Source organism: Scyliorhinus canicula, chromosome 18 (assembly GCF_902713615.1).
Source record: "Scyliorhinus canicula chromosome 18, sScyCan1.1, whole genome shotgun sequence".
In the NCBI taxonomy this organism is placed as follows: Eukaryota; Metazoa; Chordata; class Chondrichthyes; order Carcharhiniformes; family Scyliorhinidae; genus Scyliorhinus; species Scyliorhinus canicula.
Genome location: NC_052163.1, coordinates 13,278,328 through 13,303,489, shown reverse-complemented (window position 1 = coordinate 13,303,489; position 25,162 = coordinate 13,278,328). Strand labels below are relative to the sequence as shown.

General features: G+C 47.9%; 1 protein-coding gene across 8 annotated transcripts in view; it reads right to left on the bottom strand.

Moving 5' to 3' along the window:
• The window catches only part of aatkb (apoptosis-associated tyrosine kinase b), a 332,408-nt gene that overhangs the window by 9,082 nt on the left and 298,164 nt on the right, over positions 1-25,162 (bottom strand). For all 8 annotated transcript variants that reach the window (XM_038776388.1, XM_038776389.1, XM_038776391.1 and 5 more), the window contains 2 exons: positions 16,844-16,993; positions 8,943-12,483 (listed from right to left, as the gene is read on the bottom strand). In XM_038776388.1, the coding sequence (XP_038632316.1) occupies positions 8,943-12,483; positions 16,844-16,993 (3,691 nt within the window). The remainder of the gene's footprint in view (positions 1-8,942; positions 12,484-16,843; positions 16,994-25,162) is intronic.

Genomic DNA, 25,162 nt, shown 5'->3' with positions numbered 1-25,162 from the left:
TTAAAGACACACATGCATAGAGATGCAAGATTCTTAAAATAATAAATTGTTTTCATTTTAAATTTCGGCAATGAAATATTGCATTGAAATCGACACTTTAACATTGCACAATGTTAAGTAAGAGCTTTTATTCCTTGTTAAAATGGAAAGAAACAGAACCTGGTTAGAACTTTCATGACTGCATGTGTATTAGTGACATTGCTTGTCGTAGAATCATGGAATTTACAGTGCAGGAGGCCATTTGGCCCATCGAGTCTGCACCGGCCCTTGGAAAGAGCAATGTACTTCACCTCCGCCTCCACCTAATCTTTTGGAAACTAAAGGGTAATCTAGCACGGCCAATCCACCTAACCTGCACATCTTTGGACTGTAGGAGGAAACCGGAGCACCCGGAGGAAACCCACGCACACACGGGGAGAACGTGCAGACTCCACACAGTCACCCGAGGCCGGAATTGAACCGGGTTCCTGGAGCTGTGAGGCAGCAGTGCCAACCACTGTGCCACAGTGCTGGATAGCTGAGGGATCACGAACGAGGGGCACGGTTCCGAGACTAAAGGCAGGCGATTTAGACGAGAGCAGGAGAAACCACTTTAAACAGGGTGTTGTGCGTCTGGGAAATTTAGTGTTTGTGGTTGGGGTAGAAATGATTCCAATGTTTTTTTTATATAAATGTTTTTTATTGGGTTTTTGAACAAAGTATATTTTACTGTTATGTACACAGGACAAGAGACATATATATATACATATATAGAAGAGAAGGGCACACCCAAACATGCCAAAGAAAATAAAATAGTAAATAATAAAAAAAATACATTAAAAAATAAAATAGAATAACTGGTAGGGTACTGTGCACCAGCTCAACAGCAGCAACTCTGTACGCCTGGCAAAATTATTTACAACACATAAGTGGGCGACTGTTGTTTAGATTTAGACTAGAGAGGCGGCTGAAGGAACAGGGGGACAGGACAGGATGGGTAAATGTGATCAGCACAATTTGCCTGTTGCAGGGGAAATGCTGGCACAGCCTGTTTGGGCCGAATGGCCTGTATGCAAGTTGCAACCTTTGTATTTTGTTGCTTTTGTGTTGTCACTGGGTCCAATTACTGAATAAGGAAGGTGCCGATGAAATGAGTGTCAATACTGAAGGTGGACCAGGTTATTCAGGTCTATAGTCACTTAAAAAAATGTATTTATTTTTAAATTTCCCAATTAAGGAGCAATTAACGTGGCCAATCCACCTATCCTGCACATGTTTGGGTTGTGGGGGTGAGACCTACCAGACACGGGGAGAATGTGCAAACACCACACAGACAGTGAGCCAGGGCAGGGATCGAACCCGGGTCCTCGGCGGCATGAGGCAGCAGTGCTAACCACTGCGCCACCATCCCGTCCTGTAATAACTTTGACATTATGCATTGCCGTTCTGTAGATCCCAATAAATGCCAGAAGGTTACTCAGAGCAAAGTGTTGAACACTTAGAACAAAGTGAGTCCTTTAACCAACTAAACTGCGGGATTAAATAAGACGATAACATGATTGTTGCGAATGAATATTATACATTATTTATACTCTTCAATAATTGTGTCAGTATTATGACTTTGCTAAATTTCACTGTTGTGTCTCGAGATGCAGATAAGTCACAACCGTGGTTTCGCAAACTTGCTGAAGTATTGGAGCAGACAATGAGTATATTAAACAGGAGCTTCAGACAGGATGCACAGTGTCTGACTGGTGGCACATGTTAAAGGAGGTATTGTTTCACCATATTAAGCAGTAAGAATTTAACAACCATACCACATAATTGAGAAGTAAGGGCAGCACAGTAGCACAGGTGGATAGCACTGAGGCTTCACAGCTCCAGGGTCTCAGGTTCGATTCCCCGCTGGGTCATTGTCTGTGCGGAGTCTGCACGTTTTCCCCGTGTGTGCGTGGGTTTCCTCCGGGTGCTCCGGTTTCCTCCCACAGTCCAAAGACGCGCAGGTTAGGTGGATTGGCCATGATAAATAGCCCTTAGTGACCAAAAAGATTTAGGAGGGGTTGTTGGGTTACGGGGATAGGGTGGGAGTGAGGGCTTAAGTGGGCCGGTGCAGACTCGATGGGCCAAATGGCCTCCTTCTGCACTGTATGTTCTATATACATTTCTCAGTTTCAATACATAAGAACTAGACAAGTGCGGAATCCCAGAAACATATATCTTCGTTTCACCGTCATATTCTGACTCCATAATGCACATCATTCACCAATGTACTGATGGTGCTAAAGCTAGGAGGTGCAGCAGACCCGACTTGGGACCATAAAAGAATTCAGGAGGACATAGATAGACAGATAGGTGGCAGAACCAACTTAATCTGGAGAAGTGTGAGCCAGCCAGAGAAAACCAAAGTATTGGAATATGTATTTATATACCCAATGGCAAGACGCTGAAAGGTGCGGATGGATAGAATTTGCCTTTTGCAAAAAGGAGGACAGAAACGGGGGGGTAAACGATAAATCTGTATAGACTGTGCTCAGGCTGTATATTACAGGGAACAGTTTTAAGAGCCCCATAGCAGAAAGGAGATTGAAGCTGTTTAAAACATGCATCACAGGTATCCCAGGAGGGGTAGCACGGTAGCACAAGTGGATAGCACTGTAGCTTCACAGCGCCAGGGTATCAGGTTCGATTCCCCGCTGGGTCACTGTCTGTGCAGAGTCTGCACTTTCTCCCCGTGTCTGCGTGGGTTTCCTCCGGGTACTCCGGTTTCCTCCCACAGCCCAAAGCCATGCAGGTTAGGTGGATTGGCCATGATAAATTGCCCTTAGTGACCAAAAAGGTTAGGAGAGGTTGCTGGGTTACGGGAATGGGGTGGAAGTGAGGGCTTAAGTGGGTCGGTGCAGACTCGATGGGCCGAATGGCCTCCTTCTGCACTGTATGTTCTATATTCTATGAAAGAGGGATTCTTTCCACCTCTAAATTTTCAATCCCACCACCACTGCCTTTACGTTTTTCAATTCCTTGCGATTTCTTGTTGCTCACATATTCCCACTTTCCCGACCTCGAATCACACCTTTCACCTGTTGCCCAGTGGATCTGCTTTGCTTTCCCTGAGGTCTTGTGAATGCTCGCTGAAGGCCGGAAGACACAGGCACCGGGAAAACACCGAGACTTCACACAGGGGACCAAAAAAAGCTCTTCTGCTGCGCGTGGAAGATTCAACTCTGGGGAAGGAGGGAAGGACATATTCTACACCTGGGGCAGAGGGCCAGGTGTGGGCTGGTAATCTTACAGAAGAAGATATAGCCAGGTTTTGTGATCTTGTTTCCAAATTGTTGAATTTATGTTCATATGTTCGGAGTTGTAATTTAAGGGATAAACATTGGCTCGGGCATCCGGAGAAACTTCCATCATCCTCAATTATTGCTGTGTGCTCTCCCTATGCGTTCATGCAACATGGATAAGAATAACATGATTTCGGACCATGCACCACACTGGGTAGAGGTAGAACTGGGGGAAGCACGGGACCAGCGCCCGTTGTGGCGCCTGGATGTGGGGCTGCTGGCGGACGATGAGGTGTGCGGAAGGGTCCGGAAGGGCATTGAGAGATATCTGGGCACGAACGACACGGGCGAGGTGAAGGTGGGGGTAGTCTGGGAGGCCCTGAAAGCAGTGATCAGAGGAGAGCTGATCTCCATAAGGGCACACAGAGAAAGGAAGGAGAGGCAGGAGAGGGAGAGACTGGTGGGGGAACTTATAGAAGTGGACAGGTGATATGCGGAGACACCAGAGGAGGGGCTGTTGAGGGAGCGGCGCAGTTTACAGGCCCAGTTTGACCTACTGACCACTAGGAAGGCGGAGACGCAATGGAGAAGGGCACAGGGCGCGGTCTATGAGTACGGGGAAAAGGCGAGCAGGATGCTAGCACACCAGCTGCGCAAGCGAGATGCAGCCAGAGAGATTGGGGGAGTGAGAGAGAAGGGAGGGAACGTAGTGCAGAAGGGGCAAGAGGTGAACAGGGTCTTCAGGGATTTCTACAGGGAATTGTACCGGTCTGAGCCGCCCAGGAGGAGGGGGGGAATGGAGAACTTCCTCGATAGATTGAGGTTCCCAAAGGTCCAGGAGGAACGGGTGGAGGGGCTGGGGGCGCCGATAGAGCTGCAGGAGCTAGTTAAAGGGATAGGCCAGATGCAGGCGGGGAAGGCGCCGGGGCCGGATGGGTTCCCGGTGGAATTTTATAAGAAGTATGTGGACTTGGTGGGTCCAGTGCTGGTGCGAGCCTTCAATGAGGCGCGAGAGGGGGGGGTTCTGCCCCCGACAATGTCACAGGCCCTGATCTCCTTGATCCTGAAGCGGGACAAAGACCCTGTACAGTGCGGGTCCTACAGGCCTATCTCCCTCTTGAATGTAGATGCCAAACTGTTGGCAAAGGTCCTGGCAACCAGAATAGAGGATTGTGTGCCAGGGGTAATCCATGAGGACCAGACGGGGTTCGTAAAGGGACGACAACTTAACACAAATGTCCGGAGACTGTTGAATGTGATTATGATGCCAGCAGTGGAGGGGGAGGCTGAGATAGTGGTAGCACTGGATGCGGAGAAGGCATTCGATAGGGTGGAGTGGGAATACCTGTGGGAGACGCTGGAACGGTTTGGGTTTGGGGAGGGATTTATCAAGTGGGTGAAGCTGCTGTATTCGGCCCCGATGGCAAGTGTGGTTACAAACGGGAGGAGGTCAGAGTATTTTGGGCTCCATCGAGGTACCAGGGAGGGATGCCCCCTATCCCCCTTACTATTTGCATTAGCGATCGAACCGTTGGCGATGGCACTGAGGGGTTCAGGGGGGTGGAGAGGACTGACAAGGGGAGGGGAGGAACATCGAGTATCACTCTATGCGGATGATTTGTTGTTATATGTGGCGGACCCGGAAGGGGGAATGCCGGAGGTAATGGAAATACTAGCGGAGTTTGGGGACTTTTCGGGATATAAATTAAATGTGGGTAAAAGTGAGGTCTTTGTGATACACCCGGGAGATCAGGGGGAGGGAATTGGGCGGCTCCCCTTTAAGAGAGCAGTAAAGAGCTTCAGGTACTTGGGGGTGCAGGTGGCAAGGAACTGGGGGACCCTCCACAAGCTGAACTTTTCAAGGCTGGTGGAGCAGATGGAGGAGGAGTTCAAGAGGTGGGACATGGTACCGCTGTCGCTAGCAGGGAGGGTGCAGTCAGTCAAAATGACGGTCCTCCCGAGGTTCTTGTTTCTGTTCCAGTGCTTGCCCATCTTTCTCCCCAGGGCCTTCTTCAAGAAGGTAACTAGCAGCATTATGGGCTATGTGTGGGCACATGGCACCCCTAGAGTGAGAAGGATTTTCTTGGAACGGAGTAGGGACAGTGGAGGATTAGCGCTACCCAATCTTTCCGGATACTACTGGGCGGCGAACGCATCGATGGTGCGCAAGTGGGTGATGGAGGGGGAGGGGGCAGCTTGGAAACGTATGGAGAGGGCGTCCTGCGGCAATACAAGCCTGGGGGCGCTAGTAACGGCACCATGGCCGCTCCCCCCCACAAGGTATACCACGAGTCCGGTAGTGGCGGCCACCCTTAAAATCTGGGGGCAGTGGAGGCGACACAGGGGGGAAGTGGGGGGTCTGATGGCGGCGCCACTGAGAGGGAACCACAGATTTGTCCCGGGGAACACTGGCGGGGGATTCCAGAGCTGGCACAGGGCGGGCATCAGGCAACTGAGGGACATGTTCATAGAGGGGAGGTTTGCGAGCCTGGGAGAGCTGGAGGAGAAATTTGAGCTCCCCCCGGGGAACACGTTTAGATACCTGCAGGTGAAGGCATTTGCCAGACGACAGGTGGAAGGATTTCCCTTGCTTCCCGATAGAGGGGTGAGTGATAGGGTGCTGTCAGGGGTCTGGGTCGGAGAAGGGAAGGTCTCGGACATCTACAAAATAATGCAGGAGGTGGAGGAGGTATCGATAGAGGAGCTGAAAGACAAGTGGGAAGCGGAGCTGGGAGAGCAGATAGAAGATGGGACATGGGCGGATGCCTTAGAGAGGGTCAATTCGTCGTCGTCGTGCGCAAGGTTGGGCCTCATCCAATTTAAGGTGCTGCACAGAGCCCATATGACAGGGACTAGGATGAGTCGGTTCTTCGGGGGTGAGGACAGGTGTGTTAGGTGTTCGGGAGGCCCTGCGAACCATGTACATATGTTCTGGATGTGCCCGGCACTGGAAGAGTTCTGGGAGGGGGTGGCGGGGACGGTATCGAGAGTGGTGGGAACCAGGGTCAAACCAGGGTGGGGGCTGGCGATTTTTGGGGTTGGGGTGGAGCCAGGAGTACAGGAGGTAGGGGAGGCCGGAATATTGGCCTTTGCGTCCTTGGTAGCTCGGAGAAGGATCTTGATTCAGTGGAGGGACACAAGGCCACCAAGTGTTAACACCTGGTTAAACGACATGGCAAGCTTCATCCAATTGGAAAGAATCAAATTCGCCCTGAGAGGGTCGGTACAGGGGTTCTTCCGGCGGTGGCAGCCCTTCCTTGACTTTCTGGATCAGAGATAGGAACTGGAGGCCGAAACAGCAGCAACCCGGGGAGAAAGGGGGGGGGGGGGGGGAAGGGAGGGGGGGGGGGGATAGCAACGAAGGGAGCACGTCAGCGGGGGGTCGCGGGCAATGACTGCCCGAGGCCATCGGCAGAAAGGGAAAAACGGTTTGGTTGCTAGACTGGTAGCGCGGGGGGGGGGGGGGGGGAGGGTGGGGGGGTGCGCGCGGGTGAGGGCGTGGGAGGATTTTTCCAGGGGGGATTTGTTGTGTTATAATTTAAAATGTAGTAGGGGTAAATGTTTGTATCGAAAAATTTCAATAAAAATTATTTTTTAAAAAAATGGATAAGAATAACATAACATCAGATCTTTCTCAGTACCTGACTAATGGTGTGTTCACATCTCCGAATTGGGGCTTAAACCCATGACCTTCTGACACTGAGACAGAGTCTCATCAACAGAGATCTGAAAATCCAACATTCCAGTTGGGAATATGTGGAGTGGGAAGGATAATAGGTAGGAAATCCCAACTCCTGTCTGGGAGATAAGCGCCAGAAGCCATTTGGCCCATCTCATAGATTATCATAGAATTTACAGTGCAGAAGGAGGCCATTTGGCCCATCTAGCGCATCTTTCCAGAGAAAACTGGACTCCCCTCAATTACAGCACCCACCTGACCTTAAAATGATTGGTGAGATTTTGCTTCCTTATAAATCAAATCAATCAATCAATGTTACTCAGAAAACTTTACCCAGGTATGAATCAAGGCTTCCATGATGTGGCTTTTGGAATCAGGCATGTATTGCGGTTTATACCTACAAGTCTCCTTTCTTAAATTTGTGGTTTGCCTCCAAATTGTGCTTTGGTGTAGCCTTTTTTATTCCGTTTAGTATCTTACTGTAAGGATCCTCTTGTTTAAATCCTGTTTGCTTCCTGTTTTCCCCTTTCTTTTATTTTTTGCTATTACAATTTTGTTCCATGGAAGATTAATGGACCTGCGCCTTTAAGGCTTGTGCCTTTAATTCAAACAAGCTGTGCCTTCAGAAGGCTGTGCTGCTTTAGGTTGATTGCAGATTGGCTGACATCAGTGCTGACTCGATTTGATTGACGTGGCTGGTGGCCAATGAATCGCCCAGAAGGCTTGATGTACCATCAATTCGACTCAAGACACAATTAGGATCCGAACTGTGGCTTTAATCAGCTAGTTGTTAGCCCGGTGGTCAACTACAGAGTAAGGCTGACCGCCGGGAACTCTGGGTACTTATACCCCGCCTCGGAGGCGGGGTCTACTTGCCTCTTGACCAATTGGTGCGCAGTCACATGACTAGTCCCAGCCAATCGGACGAGAGGCACATGACCAGCCAGAGCCAATGGGAAACCTATGCTCTGTACCAATGGCAGTGCTCACATTCATACCACCACAAGGCTGTGATTCTGCCCGGCACCAGGTGCGATTGGATGTATTTCCTCCGAGATGCTTTTCAATGCCAAGGCTGGTTTTCCTTTCACTTTCTGAAGGCTGGAACGTTAACTGGCTCTCAAAGATCTGATGAATTGTCTCTAAACATCCGGTGTGAGAACTCTTTTCTCTCCCCAGTAAGGCTGGATGTAATTTTATTTAAACTGCAAAGGATTGAGATTAAAACTCGGGCTGGAATCTGGGATTGATGCGAGACAAAGAGTCTTAGGAGAAAGGTAGACTGAAAGGTGGACCTTTGAGTTGAAGGCCCAGTTTAATAAAGGCTAAAGTGACTATTCAGGAGAAATCCCACTGGGACGGTGAGCACTGAATAAATGTTTCTACAAGAAGAACAACCATCACCAAATGTACATCCGTGGCTTCAATCAGTCAGCATGCTGGAGGAACGTCTGTGGCAAAGATTACAACATCGAAAGCAAGGATTCGTTTTGTTTATACTTAATACTTATTATTTTACCCCTTTCCACCCCTGTGTGTTACTTTAGCCTTTATTAAACTGGGCCTTCAACTCAAAGGTCCCCCTTTCAGTCTACCTTTCTCCTAAGACTCTTTGTCAATCTTGTGCGCATGGGTAGAGGGTGGGGCAATAAAAGGGGGGGTGTAGTAGGTTGGCTTGCCATTATTCTGTTGTAATTACCGCATATTTCATCTTTATTTCTGTTATAAATAAACAGTAATTGTGTTTCAACTTACAAACCTGGTGACTATAAATTATTGGGCAGCCAAGGGCCAAAGATTTCAGGAATGTTGATAAACATTATTGGTTAATTCACTTGTGTTGGGCCTATGTGGCTGGTACTGACCGTTCCCTAGCCCAGGGTGTTGTTAGACATACATACTGATAAACTTTTAATAGTCCTTGATGACTGATTAGGTAACTTACCATCTAAGTCGGTATATCAATCTATTAAAATAAAAGAAGTATTTAGGACCCTCCCTACCTGGTCAAAAAGATAGACAGTGACGTCATCATAGAAAGACACCGCTTTTCTCTTTCGATCGAGATCATCACAAAAGGACTCGCATACCAAATTAGGTAACTTTAGAAGGCTCCTCAGATTCTTCCCATCATCTTTTTCTGTTACAATAATTGGAACAGGGGGAATTTCTTCCTCGCTCTCTTCACTGTGTTCCTGAATGTTATAGATGCCAAGTTCCTCATCGGAGTCATCACTTTCATCATCATCCTCATCCTCTTCGTCTCCTTCTTCCCCATCGAATGCCTGTCGGGATTCTTTCTTAAGACCTAAGAAAGGAAGTTCTAATGACAACTGAACTGACTGTATCTTGGGAACAATGCATCTCTCCAACTTTTCTTCAACGTTCAAAGAATACGGCTGGAACTTCCTCATCCCAACATCAGTGTGCTGAAGCCCAACAGTGTCTTGTTCAGATAATTGCTCCTCCAGTATTAAATCTGCACCATCATAGATACAACCTGGCATTTTGTGAAGGCAGCCTTTCTTACCTAAAGATACCTGTTTCTTTACCAGAAGATTTTCTGAGTTATAACTGCTTTGAACAATTCCATCCTTGTCCTTCGAATTCGAGCAACCTGCTTCTTCCAATATCTGCCTACAAACTAAATAGTCAGCTTCAAGTTCTTTTTTCTCACTCTCAGTTTCCAAGTCCTGGTGATAAAACCCCTCATTTGTGTCAGGAACACCTAACTTTGCCGTTTGCTCGTTTTCTGCTTCTGGCAATACAACTGCGTCTGGGTAATCAAATGTTGGATCCATTTGTTTCTCAATGAGAATGGAGACATCTGCAGGGAAACCCTTTTTACTGCTTACTAAACCTTCTGCAGGATCAACATGTAACCTTTGGATCAAACTACAATGCTCTAAACTTCCCCCTGCATTCTTCAGGCTTTTCGTTTGCGTTAGGTCAGTGGCGTTCTGTTCCGAAGAACTCAAATGCACACATTCGCCCTGTTGCACTGGAATGTCTGCAAGGTGCTCCTCATTTAGTTCGATCAGATCAATCTCACCTTGAAGGAGATCATCTTTCTCCGAATCTAAGGTTTGATATCTTTCAGACTCGGCATCATAATCCGAGAAGTATGCGGAGTCTCTGTAGGAATTATTTTCATCGATGGACTGCGGTTCAGAATCTTGTGACATTTCAGAAACATTATTGACTTTGTTTACCTTGGTAAACAATTCAGGGCCCTTCTGTTCCACTGGTTCCTTCAGAACAAATTCGGGCGATTCAAAATTCTCCGTATCGTAGCCACTGTCCGCAGCCTTGGGTTGGAGCGAGGAATAATGCAATGTTGGACTGTACATTTCACAGGAACTAGTTGTTGATGGGATGTCAAGTGACTCGAGTGAATCTGGTGTCCCCACTAGTTTCTGCAGTGATTTGTGAGAGAGAACAATGTCACTATTTTCATAGTCCTGGGTTAAATCTGTAAATATTCCGGAAGTGATATCTGTTTCATCTTCATCACTGCACCCATCAGTTTCAGCAAAGCTTATACTGGAAAGGGTCTTTATGGGAGAGCTGTCAGGGTCTTTAGATTCGACATCAGATGAAAGGCAATGTTCACTTTTATCAGCTGTTTCAAACTGGGAAGGACTTGTTAAGTCTCTCACTGCAACTTGTGCCTGGTATGTATCATCGACCATTTCCAGTTCTGGATGAGTGGTATTGCTATCTCTAACTTCTATTTCAATCTTCAATTGGGTCGGACTATGAGCCTCTTCTCTATCACTATTTAATTGATTGGTCTCTTGAACAATGGCTTCCAATTGATCATTAATCCCGGCTATGTCTGCATCGTGTGCAGGCAAACTAATTTCGTCACCCACACTCTGGGCCCTGATTTTGCCATAATCACTAAGGGCACAGCTCTTCACCACCATGCCAAGCAAAGGGTCGACAAGTTCTTCATTCCCTGAAGTTTGCAACCTATCAGAATTGAGTATCTGACCTTCCTCCGGCTGGGTTACTCTATACAAAGAGGTAAAAAGCCCATCTTTCCCTTCAGCTGTGGAGAGGGGCTGATCAAAACGTTGACTGTCCTGAATGACCTCGTTGCACGTTGCTTTCCAGTTGCTGCTCCCACTCTCTGCTTCCGCAGCCTGGCTCATCCTAGAGCTGTGCCCATCAGCAGTGTGGGAAAAAGAGAGGGGTGTGACATTTCCCAGCGCGGACAAGTCTAGTTCTGAAAATCCTGCCTGGAGTCTTCCACAAAAGAATTCAGAGCTGTTAGTTTCCTGGTCCTGTGGTTGCTTTGCAACATCCATCTTGTTATTATTTAAGAAGCTACTGGATTCCCATGATTGGATCTCAGAGGGCAGTAAGTTTTCATCCTCAGGTAACAATGTGCTTGGAGATGATGCTGTAATCTTTTTGGATGGAACGTTTGCTTGTGAGGAGTCACTGACACCAAGCATGTTCACGGTGTCCAAATCATCGACTGAGTGTAATGTTGTATTTACAGATTGCACGGAATATCTAAACTCTTCAGCAGCAGGTAATTGGCACATTTTATTTGATCCAGTTTCATCCAGTTCATCATAAGAGGACACGAGCAAGGAACAGGAATCCCTGAAGGTACTCGTTACCAAAGGAGATATTCCCAAAGGGTCCCCACTGCTGTTTTCTCCAGGGCTCTGTATTTTCCAATCGTTACTATTCTCAGAGTAATTCTCCAACAAATATTGGTTTGCGTCATCCACTGTGAAGTGCTCATAGTAAGTTTGGCTCTTGTTTTTGCTAAAATATTGGCTGTCTTCCCAGGAATCTTGGGGCATTGATGAGACCTGTCCCAAGAGGGGTTCCATAGTCAAGGAGATGGTTGGGCTGTTCTCACAGTCATCTACAGTGTCCCTTCCTTGCCAAGACGATGACTCCACCTGCAAGCTTGCATCGTACTCCGGGCTATAGGAACACATCGTATAGTCCAGGTCCATATTGCATTCGGTTGGTTCCTCTATACGTATGTAGTATTCACCAGTTACTGAAGGGCTGTGTGCGCTAATGACGGGCACAACGCCAGGCGGCTGCAGATTCTGCGGAATGTTAGACTGCTGCTTAGATTCGTAGAAGGAGTTGGAGGAGACAGGGGAAACACTCAAACTTAGCCTTCCCGATGCACTGTTAGGAAAGTAGATCTCCTGATACTGGGAACTCCCGTGGCCCAGGCTCGCCGAGGACGGCGGGAAATTATCCATTTGTGTGTGGTCCCACTTATATTCAAAGTTAAGGCCCTGGCTCGTCTCGGTCACCGTCAACACATCGTCCACTTCCGTGTGAAACCCGTCTGTTCCGAACTGCTCCAGGAGTGGGAAGGACGAGACCTCGGTGGTGTGGCTGGTGCTCGAGCCACTAGGTTTCATTGCATTCCAGCGTTTTTCAAACTCTTCCTCAGCGTCACTGGACGCTTTTGCACAAAGATAACTGAGGAGCAGATGCACTTCATCCGCTGTTGGTCTTTGCTCTGGTTGCAGCCAACAGAACTGCATCACCTCGTACCTGTAACCAAGACGAGAGGTTTAAGTCGTGGCTTTGGTGTGGCCACATTAATAAATATCCATGCATTTCCGCAAAGAATTGAATTTGTTTGAAGGTGGGAATTAATGTGTAATGGTGAAAAAGCAATGGGTGGCACACATTAAGTGTTGTAACAGAATCTATTTTTTCTAACTATTACAGTTTGTGATGTTGAGAAGACATTTAAGTTAGGGCATAATTATAATTTACAGCAGTTTATCAATAGTTTGCAAAGAATTGCAATTTATGGTAATTGCACAAAGGCATGGCTGGTTGACTTCAAATACTAATGCATGCATCTCATTATTTGATGTTTTTTGTAAGTGACAGTGATTTATAAAGGTGATGAAACTTCTATTGAATTAAGATTAGGCTGGATTCATGTTTCAAAGTAAATATCAATCAGTGTGTAACGCAGTGATGGGCAAGCTGGGCTATTGATTGGGTCGTCTGAGTGATCCTCCTTCATCTTAGCGGGCCACAAGGTTGAAATTGGGCATGTTCACTAATTATGGCCCTTGAATCAGGTCGAATACATTTAGTACATGCCAAAAATTTCAGAACGAGTTATGGATAATGTTCAATCATTTATATATTAATAGAACTGTTGTCAACATCAAATGATAAAAGCAAAAGTAATATTTACACTCTGACGCAGAGGGAGGGCACGGCTCTCACAGTCAATGTTGGGCACAGAGGGAGGGCACGGCTCTCACAGTCAATGTTGGGCACAGAGGGAGGGCACGGCTCTCACAGTCAATGTTGGGCACAGAGGGAGGGCACGGCTCTCACAGTCAATGTTGGACACAGAGGGAGGGCACGGCTCTCACAGTCAATGTTGGGCACAGAGGGAGGGCACGGCTCTCACAGTCAATGTTGGACACAGAGGGAGGGCACGGCTCTCACAGTCAATGTTGGACACAGAGGGAGGGCACGGCTCTCACAGTCAATGTTGGGCACAGAGGGAGGGCACGGCTCTCACAGTCAATGTTGGACACAGAGGGAGGGCACGGCTCTCACAGTCAATGTTGGGCACAGAGGGAGGGCACGGCTCTCACAGTCAATGTTGGGCACAGAGGGAAGGCACGACTCTCACAGTCAATGTTGGGCACAGAGGGAGGGCACGGCTCTCACAGTCAATGTTGGACACAGAGGGAGGGCACGGCTCTCACAGTCAATGTTGGGCACAGAGGGAGGGCACGGCTCTCACAGTCAATGTTGGGCACAGAGGGAGCGCACGGCTCTCACAGTCAATGTTGGGCACAGAGGGAGGGCACGGCTCTCACTGTCAATGTTGGGCACAGAGGGCACGGCTCTCACAGTCAATGTTGGACACAGAGGGCACGGCTCTCACAGTCAATGTTGGGTGTAGAGGGAGGGCACGGCTCTCACAGTCAATGTTGGGTGTAGAGGGAGGGCACGGCTCTCACTGTCAATGTTGGGCACAGAGGGAGGGCACGGCTCTCACAGTCAATGTTGGGCACAGAGGGAGGGCACGGCTCTCACTGTCAATGTTGGGCACAGAGGGAGGGCACGGCTCTCACAGTCAATGTTGGACACAGAGGGAGGGCACGGCTCTCACAGTCAATGTTGGGTACAGAGGGAGGGCACGGCTCTCACAGTCAATGTTGGGCACAGAGGGAGGGCACGGCTCTCACAGTCAATGTTGGACACAGAGGGAGGGCACGGCTCTCACTGTCAATGTTGGGCACAGAGGGAGGGCACGGCTCTCACAGTCAATGTTGGACACAGAGGGAGGGCACGGCTCTCACAGTCAATGTTGGGCACAGAGGGAGGGCACGGCTCTCACAGTCAATGTTGGACACAGAGGGAGGGCACGGCTCTCACAGTCAATGTTGGACACAGAGGGAGGGCACGGCTCTCACAGTCAATGTTGGACACAGAGGGAGGGCACGGCTTTCACAGTCAATGTTGGGCACAGAGGGAGGGCACGGCTCTCACAGTCAATGTTGGGCACAGAGGGAGGGCACGGCTCTCACAGTCAATGTTGGGCACAGAGGGCACGGCTCTCACAGTCAATGTTGGACACAGAGGGAGGGCACGGCTCTCACAGTCAATGTTGGGCACAGAGGGAGGGCACGGCTCTCACAGTCAATGTTGGGCACAGAGGGCACGGCTCTCACAGTCAATGTTGGGCACAGAGGGAGGGTACGGCTCTCACAGTCAATGTTGGGCACAGAGGGAGGGTACGGCTCTCACAGTCAATGTTGGACACAGAGGGAGGGCACGGCTCTCACAGTCAATGTTGGGCACAGAGTGAGGGCACGGCTCTCACAGTCAATGTTGGGCACAGAGGGAGGGCACGGCTCTCACAGTCAATGTTGGACACAGAGGGAGGGCACGGCTCTCACAGTCAATGTTGGACACAGAGGGAGGGCACGGCCCTCACTGTCAATGTTGGGCACAGAGGGAGGGCATGGCTCTCACAGTCAATGTTGGGCACAGAGGGCACGGCTCTCACAGTCAATGTTGGACACAGAGGGAGGGCACGGCTCTCACAGTCAATGTTGGGCACAGAGGGAGCGCACGGCTCTCACAGTCAATGTTGGGCACAGAGGGAGGGCACGGCTCTCACAGTCATTGTTGGGCACAGAGGGAGGGCACGGCTCTCACTGTCAATGTTGGACACAGAGGGAGGGCACGGCTCTCACAGTCAATGTTGGGCGTAGAGGGAGTGCACGGCTCTCACAGTCAATGTTGGGCACAGAGGGAGGGCACGGCTCTCACAGTCACTGTTGGGCACAGAGGGAGGGCACGGCTCTCACAGTCACTGTTGGGCGTAGAGGGAGTGCACGGCTCTCACTGTCAATGTTGGGCGTAGAGGGAGTGCACGGCTCTCACAGTCAATGTTGGGCACAGAGGGAGGGCACGGCTCTCACAGTCAATGTTGGGCACAGAGGGAGGGCACGGCTCTCACAGTCAATGTTGGGCACAGAGGGCACGGCTCCCACAGTCAATGTTGGGCACAGAGGGAGGGCACGGCTCTCACAGTCAATGTTGGACACAGAGGGAGGGCACGGCTCCCACAGTCAATGTTGGACACAGAGGGAGGGCACGGCTCTCACGGTCAATGTTGGGCGTAGAGGGAGTGCACGGCTCTCACAGTCAATGTTGGACACAGAGGGAGGGCACGGCTCTCACAGTCAATGTTGGACACAGAGGGAGGGCACGGCTCTCACAGTCAATGTTGGGCACAGAGGGAGGGCACGGCTCTCACAGTCAATGTTGGACGTAGAGGGAGGGCACGGCTCTCACAGTCAATGTTGGGCACAGAGGGAGGGCACGGTTCTCACAGTCAATGTTGGACACAGAGGGAGGGCACGGCTCTCACAGTCAATGTTGGGCACAGAGGGAGGGCACGGCTCTCACAGTCAATGTTGGACACAGAGGGAGGGCACGGCTCTCACAGTCAATGTTGGACGTAGAGGGAGGGCACGGCTCTCACTGTCAATGTTGGGCACAGAGGGAGGGCACGGCTCTCACAGTCAATGTTGGACACAGAGGGAGCGCACGGCTCTCACTGTCAATGTTGGGCACAGAGGGAGGGCACGGCTCTCACAGTCAATGTTGGACGTAGAGGGAGGGCACGGCTCTCACTGTCAATGTTGGGCACAGAGGGAGGGCACGGCTCTCACAGTCTATGTTGGACACAGAGGGAGTGCACGGCTCTCACAGTCAATGTTGGGCACAGAGGGAGGGCACGGCTCTCACAGTCAATGTTGGTCACAGAGGGAGGGCACGGCTCTCACAGTCAATGTTGGGCACAGAGGGAGGGCACGGCTCTCACAGTCAATGTTGGGCACAGAGGGAGGGCACGGCTCTCACAGTCAATGTTGGACACAGAGGGAGGGCACGGCTCTCACAGTCAATGTTGGGCACAGAGGGAGGGCACGGCTCTCACAGTCAATGTTGGTCACAGAGGGAGGGCACGGCTCTCACAGTCAATGTTGGGCACAGAGGGAGGGCACGGCTCTCACGGTCAATGTTGGGCGTAGAGGGAGTGCATGGCTCTCACAGTCATTGTTGTGAGCAGTCGGCAAGCTCCTCACTTCACTCGCCCTCGCTTTACGTGCAAATCACTTCAGTCACAGTAGTAGGAAAAATACTACGCGGATGGAAATCAGTGGAATGTGGATATCCTACAAGTGGGCAACGATGAACAAAATGTCTCGTGGGCCGCACTCGGAACACAGATGGGCCGCATGTGGCCGCTGGGCCGCAGTTTGACCGCCACTAGTGTAACGGATAAAGGGTGCCCTGTTACTGGTTACCCGAGTCACCAAAAAAACTACAGACGCAAGTTGTGAAGACATTGCCTTACCATCGGTCAGAAAGTGGCAGGTTCAGCAGGGGTTTTGGCAGTTTCAGCTGCTGCTCCTTGATAGCATACGTGAGCACCTCCTTATCTGAGCACCGGTGATAGGGCTGGTTACCAAACTCAAACAGTTCCCATAAAGTTACACCCAGCGACCTGCAAATAATAAACAACCAGAGAATGAAAAGAAAGAAAGGCAACTGCCGCCAACTGCGGTTCCCACAAATTGCAAAGTTGTCCGCAGACAACCGAAATGAAATGAAATGAAAGTCGCTTATTGCCACAAGTAGGCTTCAAATGAAGTTACTGTGAAAAGCCCCTAGTCACCACATTCCGACGCCTGTTCGGGGAACCAGGTTTTATTCACCCATTCACGGATGTGGGCATCGAGGGCAAAGCCAGCATTTCTTCCACATCGGGAGTAGGAGGTGACAAATGATCACAAACAATTTACTTGCCCTACCTACGGGTAGCATTTGCCATTAAACCAGACACAGAAGCGTTAATACAGGGAGACAATGGTGTACCAAAAACTAAAGAAGGGTTGGAATGTTACAGGGAAACATATACCTTATCCAAAGCAGACAGCAGCACTAATTCACAGCTCTAGATGGTGGAACAATTCAGCTGTTCATATAATTAAAGCTCTCCTGTCATTAGCCAATTATTTCTATGTGACTGTACAAGAGATAAGGGGGGAGCTAATACCCTCCACATATTAGTTTTCAATGTACTCTGTTAGGTGGCTGGGCATTCAATTTTGGGAGGGAGGTTGTGAAACAGTGTTTATACAGAATTGGTCACTTGTTTTTAATACTTAATCAATAGCCTTTACATAATAATGAATCACACACTAAATAGTGTTGAAATGTTTTTGTGTATGCGTGCGGTGCACAAGGGATAGAAATTTAACTGAAACTATAATTAAACTAACAGAGGAACGTGCTTTATTTGCTAAATTCTTCTTCAAAAAATCTCAAGAGTTCAATATCACCCATTTGTCCGTATTTTTTTCCTGCTTTAGATTCCTCTTTCTCTCACATTCCCGATTTATTTCTCTCAGATAATTACTATGGTCTTTAGCCACTTATGAAAAGCTCTGTCAATGTTACTACTTGCCTTCAAACAACCGCGCAACCTCAAACCATTGTTTGCAGCAAACTACCCATCCTTCAGAACAGCGACCACAACACCACACAACCCTGCCATGGCAATCTCTGCAAGACGTGCCAGATCATCGACATGGGTACCACCATTACATGTGAGAACACCACCCACCAGGTACACGGTACATACTCTTGCGACTCGGCCAACGTTGTCAACCTCATACGCTGCAGGAAAGGATGTCCCGAAGCGTGGTACATTGGCGAGACCATGCAGACGCTGCGGCAACGAATGAACGGACATCGCGCAACAATCACCAGGCAGGAATGTTCCCTTCCAGTCAGGGAACACTTCAACAGTCAAGGGCATTCAGCCTCTGATCTGCGGGTCAGCGTTCTCCAAGGCGGCCTTCAGGACACGCGACAACGCAGAATTGCCAAGCAGAAACTTATAACCAAGTTCCGCACACATGAGTACGGCCTCAACCGGGACCTTGGATTCATGTCGCATTACATTCATCCCCCACCATCTGGCCTGGGCTTGCAAAATCCTACCAACTGTCTTGGCTAGAGACAATTCACACCTCTTTATCCTGGGGTTACCGCTATCTCTGGATCTGTAACGACTTAATCACCTGCTAATGCTCGCATTCTAAGCATTGTCTGGCATCTTTGAATTTGTCTATATAGATATTTCTGGAACATACCTCTTCATTCACCTGAGGAAGGAGCAGTGCTCCAAAAGCTTGTGTTTGAAACAAACATGTTGGACTTTAACCTGGTGTTGTAAGAACTTCTTTACAATGTTAAGAGGGGCTGCAGTAATGTTATCACTGCTGAGAACAGAACCTGACCCCTGCCTTGCTTTTGTTCCTTGAGAGATCAGCGGCTCCAACAGCCAGAAAATCTAAGCGATAGCACAGGTCAAAAACCCGTTGAGGTTTGGATCGGAACCTGGCTCCCTGGCTTTAGAGTCTGGGTTGACAGCTGGAGCCAATGGCTTAACTCAGGAGAACAAAAATACCCCCACTTCTAACTTTATTCACCCCCAACCATCACATTCATTTCTTTTTAACAGGTAAATTCATTCTGCGAAAGGAAAGTGGAGCTTTGCACCCATTGCCAGTTTCATTTTGAGATGAGATTAAGCATGGGTTGGATGAAATGAAAATCGCTTATTGTCACAAGTAAACTTCAAATGAAGTTACTGTGAAAAGCCCCTAGTCGCCACATTCCGGCGCCTGTTCAGGGAGGCTGGTACGGGAATTGAACCGTGCTGCTGGCCTGCCTAGGTCTGCTTTAAAAGCCAGCGATTTAACCCAGTGTGCTAAACCAGCCCCATCCCATCAATGTTTCAATCACTCAAGTGGGTAAGAGGAATGCCTACCGAAGCATGGGTGTGCTACCTTATCTCCAAACAAATCACCTTCACGGTAGTTTTGAATTAAATTGCGCCCGCTAATACTGAGCAGGCGATTATGAAAATGATGACCGGTTCATGATGCTACAGTAGGGATGAGGGAGTTGGCTTTTATGAACATTAGCATGGGAGACATGAGCAACATCTACTATGAGACAAACCACACAATTGCTGATTGTAAAAGCATCGACAGACAGGACTACACTGTTGTCTTTGAATCAATTGTGCTAAACCTAACCCTAACCAATTTGCCTTTGGCTTTCACGGCAGCTTGAGGGAGTTTCAGTGGGAAATCCCGTTGACAAGCGGCAGGAGTATCGAATCCCGCCACCAGCAAACGGTGCGCGGCCAAGAAACAACGCGGCTGGGGGAACGGAGACTCCCGCCCTTGATCATTAAAAGGTGACAACTAAACTTACCTTTTTTACCTTTCCATGAAAATGAAAAATGCTCATTGAAAATGTGACTCCCACTTGTTGGGGGGTGGGGGGGGGGGGGGGGAGTGTGATACATGTGATGTTACGGTATGGGGGGAATTGTGGGTGTTATGGGGCTGTCAGTTGCATATTACTGCTTGTTGCTATACTTGTTATATTTTTATATTTTCTGTAAAAAATTCCAATAAAAATTATTTTTAAAAAAAGAATATGTGACTCCCATTACAGGTTACGGAGAGTGAAAGAAAATATAAATCATTGAGACCAGAGTTTGACACTTAATAAACAAATGAGTTGGTTCGTAATTACTGCCTCTTCTCCAGGATTCCAGTACGAACAATAAACAGAAGAGGCAATTAATTTGCAAGAGAGATTTGGCTGTGATGATAATGTACAAACCAGTAATGGAGATACTGATCAGACTGCATAATATGATCTTATCAGCAAGATAATTGAGATTTATCACTTACTCGAGTATTTACGTAACTTATTTTGTATATTTGGAAAGAGTAATCACTCATTTAAAGGAAATCTCCATAAGGATCTGCAGAATACAGAATTTATTTTGCTCAAAACCTCATCATTCATCAGCTTGTCTTTGATAATATCTTCTATTCTGTAGTTACTTGTGCATTCCCTAAGCATTACTTCAGCATGTATTCTTTATAAGTGTTATTTCTTAAAATTATTTCATGAGATGTGGGAGTCACCGGCCAGGTAGCATTTATTGCCCATCCCTAATTGCCTCTGTGGACCACCTTCTTGAACCGCTGCAGTCCATGTGGTGTAGGTACACCCACAGTGCTGCTAGGGAGGAAGTTTCAGGATGATGACTCAGCCGCAGTGAAGAAACGGTGATATATTTATGTATCAGAGAATACATCCCCACTGGTGGAATGTCACATGATCTGTAGTGACGCCAGCAGAGAGAGTTTTGCACAGGCTACATCTTTGATTGTATAAGCAACATCTCCTAATAAACCTCTCTTTGTGCTTGTAAGAAATCCAAGTGTGTGACACCTCCACATTGTTTCCCTTTGCGGCAACTCAAGTGATAGAACAAAAAAGATAACTGGCGATGAGGATTGAGGCCGGGAGTAGAGAAAGGATTCTAGGAACTGGACGCACATGTCTGGCAAAGCAAAGCTACAGATGCTGAAGGTTTTTAAAAATAAGGAACACAACTGTGAGTAAGCAGTACAACAGTTCAAAAATTTGTTTGCTCAATTTGGGTGAGTAGAGTCTGGGCTGCAGTGACCGGGCATGTGGCCGCGTTAACTGGGCTGTTGGAACGGGGATTCAGAAGTCTTCTGAATCTGTACAGGCCGCTTATTGTGAAAAAGTCAAACCACAGTCAGGCAAAAAGAAAAATTTCAAAGTTGTATTGTGGATAAGGGACCCCTTGCTCCATACATGAAAAAGAATCAGAAGGTAGGAAGTTGGTTTACGTATAGACCCTAGGACCGGTATCTGGAATGATGGAGAAACAGGTACCATGATTTGACGAAGACTGTGAGACTTGAAACTCACATGAAGAAAGATTTCAACTTTATCTCAAAGCGAATCAAACACTGGAGGACCTGAAGGTTGCGACATTTATCAGTTTGGTAGGGCGTAAAATTTTTATGCTGCTCCAAAACGTAGTCCATCCAGCCAAACCAGGAGCTAAGACCTATAACAAACTAATAAAGATTTTTGAAGCACATTTCTCACCTAGATAATTTCAGAAAGTTTTGTAGTCATAAAGAAGGTGAAACACCTTTAAGGAGGTTAGCGAGTTTGGTGCAACACTTGATGACACCCTTCGTGATAGGCTGGATTGTGGACTCGGCAGTGAAGCTAATCAGAGGAAGCTGCTAACTGTAAGCGATTTAACTCTCAAATCTGCTGTATAAGTTGCCACATCTATGGAGCTGGCAAAAAAAGGGGCTTCACAAATTGGGCTTGACAAAGATCTACAAGTTGGAGACTGCCAAAAACAAGGCTGCAAAGGGAAAACCAAGTAATCGATGTACTCAGGTTAAACACAAAGTGGGAGAATGCTGCAGTAGAGATAATGTGGAAAAACTATAGTAAAAAGGGGCATATTGCTAAAACATGCTGGGCCTGGCAAACCTCAGCAAGACTGAGGATGTGCAAGAATAAAACACAGCTAAGCCGACTTGTCGTGTATATAAGTTAGTAGACAAAATTCAAGACCCCTCAGGAGACGACATACCCAAACAACCTGAAACTAGGTGTCTAGTCAGTGTGAGACAATCAACAATGTTTCTGGGCATTCCCAAAACATGGTGGTAACCAAAATAAAATGGGAGTGAATATGGGTGCAGCTGTATAATTGAAACTCGAGACAATTGATAATCAGATGTTGAAGCATATGCCTTTAAGCCATCAAATGTTAACCTAAGGATGCACACAGATGAGGTTGTACCATTGAAAGGATACATTATGGTACAAGTAGAAGTAAATGGACAAACAGCAGAGTTGCCTCTCCATGCTGTCCAGGGAGATTTTCCTGCTTTATTTGGTAGAGCACGGTTGGGAAAAATTAAATTCAACTGCAGAGCGGCGAATCAACTAGTTCATCCAAAGAATAACCTGCAACAACTTCTGGAGAAGTATGGAAAGGTGTTTGAAGATTCACTGTGCTCAATGACGGTTGAAATGTAAGTCAAAATCAAATCAAATAATACATCAAAATGTCTCAAGCTGGAACCGTACACCATCAGGCCAAAAGTCAAAGAAGAACTAGAAAGGTTAGTCCAAAAAGGAGTCATGGAACAAGTTGCTACAAGTGATTGGGCAACACCAATAGTTCCTGTATTGAAACGCAATGGCTCAGTGAAAATATGTTGAGATATTAAACTATTAATCCAGTATTGTGCGCAGATCACTTACACTGCTGCTGATTCAAGACTTGTTTGCTGGACTTTCTGGAGGACAGAAATTCAGTAAAATTGATCTTTCACAGGCATATTTACAAATGACCGTGGCCATAAAATCACAGCCACTACTCACTATCATGACGCACAAAGGTCTGTTCCGTTGCGGAATACTTCCTTTTGGAATAACTTTCCTGCTCTTTCTCAGAGATCCATGGGACAAATTCTGAGTGGGCTAAAGGAGATGCAATGCTACCCATCCTGGATGGCATTCTCATCACCGGTTCAAGTGAACAAGAACACTTGAAGAACTTGGAAGCTACTCTGAAAAGTTTACAAAACCATAATCTCTGAGTTATAAAGGAATAGTGCAACTTTTTTAAGACATCCATAAATTACCTGGGTCACATCATCGATAAAGATGGCTTGCACAAAGAGCTGAAAAATACGATGGTGATCTTAGAAGAACCACGTCCTCAAAATATGACACAACTGAAGTCTTTTCTGGGATTGTTCAGTTATTATGGTAAATTTGTGCCGAATTTAGCAACACAATGCGAACAAGTACAGCACTGGTCAGATAATGCAGATAATAAGGTATAGGAAGCCTTAAAGGAGTCAGAGCTATTAGTTCACTACAATCCCAAGCTGAAGTTACAACTTCCTTGCGATGTCTCACCCTATGGGGTTGGTGCAGTCGTCTCACACATTGGGCGGCATTCTCCTCTACCCGGCGTGACGGAGGGTGCCGGCGTAGGGGAGTGGCGCCAACCACTCAGGGGTCGCGCCTCCCCAAAGGTGGGGAATTCTCCCCACCTTTGGGGGCCAGCCCCGCACCGGAGCAGTTTGCACCGGTAGACTGGCGCAAACACCCGGCGCCGTCGGAAGCGGGGCTGGCCGAAAGGCTTTCGGCGGTCGGCGCATGCGCCGGCAGTGACGTCAGCGGCCAGCTGCCGCTGACGTCACTGCCGGCGCATGCGCGATGCGGGGTTCTCCTCCGCGTCCGCCATGGAGGAGGCCGTGGCGGCGCGGAAGGAGAAAGAGTGCCCCCACGGCACTGCCCCGCAGAGTGAGCGGGGGCCCCGATCGCGGGCCAGGCCTCCGTGGGGGCACCCCCCCGGGTCCGTTCGCCCCCCGCCCCCCCAGGACCCCGGGGGCCCGCTCGCGCCGCTGAGCCCGCCGTTCCAGAGGTGGTTTAAACCTTGGCGGCGGGAGAAGGCCTCCCAGCGGCGGGACTTCGGCCCATCCGGGCCGGAGATTTGAGGTAAGTTTTTTAAAAAATGAAATCCCGCCGGCGCCAGCTGTTTTCACAGGCTGCCGGCGGGATTTGCACAACGCCGGTTTATGACCGGCGGGAGAATTGAAAAACCTGCGGGAGCGGAAATAACGCCGCTTCCCGCCTATTCTCCGACCCTGTGTGGAGTCGGAGAATTTCGCCCATTATTCCTTCAGGCCAGGAACATCCAATAGCATTTACTTCGCAAACTCTTACTAGCACAGAAACAAATAACACTCAGCTACAAAAAGAGGCTTTGAGCATCATTTTCTGGATAATAATGTTTTACCACGACTATATGAATATCATTTTACCCTTTTGAAGGATCATCGACCTGTAACAACAATCTTGAATGAAAATCACTTATTGTCAAAAGTAGGCTTCAAATGAAATTACTGCGAAAATCCCCTACTCGCCACATTCTGGTGCCTGTTTGGGGAGGCTGGTATGGGAATTGAACCCGCGCTGCTGGCCTTGGTCTGCTATACAAGCCAGCTATTTAGACCACTGTGCTAAACCAGCCCCTGGTTATACGGTTTGGGCCGTATAAAGGTATTCCTTCTTTAGCAGCTGGCAGGTTACTGTGATGAATGTATGAAACTTTTATATATTTATTGTTTTATATATTTGTTGCAGTAATATTTTTTAAAGTCCCGGTTTAACATACAGGCAGGTGTTGTGTCTGCAAAAGCTGCAATTAAGATGCCTTAAAAGTGAGATAATCATTCATTCTAACCATGTACATTTTTATTTATATGGATTAATGGAATATTGTCTATTTTGGATGGTTCCATGGGGCGTAGATAATTTGAGACATTGTCCTTAGTCTTATGTGAGCAGGTCATGGGATCTGATTGGATAGAGATGATGTAATTAATGGGAGGGGTCAGGTTTGTAGAAAGCAGTTTTGGTGATAGGATATTTTTAGTTTGACAACGAGAGAAGGATTTCCAGGTTTATCACTGTCTTTGCTAACTTTATTTACAAGTGGCTTTTGATCTGTAATGGGCTTTGCTTAATTGGAAATAGAGAAGGTGTAAGTTAGTAGTTCTTTTTTTCTTTTACAATGACGCTGCAGGAGGCGCCCTTCTATTGTTCATGTTATCGTCGGATTTAGAATGACAATCGGACGTTTGCTGGGAAAACGGTAAGTTTTCCCCCGGGACTGGGATCCCTTCATTTGGAAGAAGACCAAAATCCTTCAAAG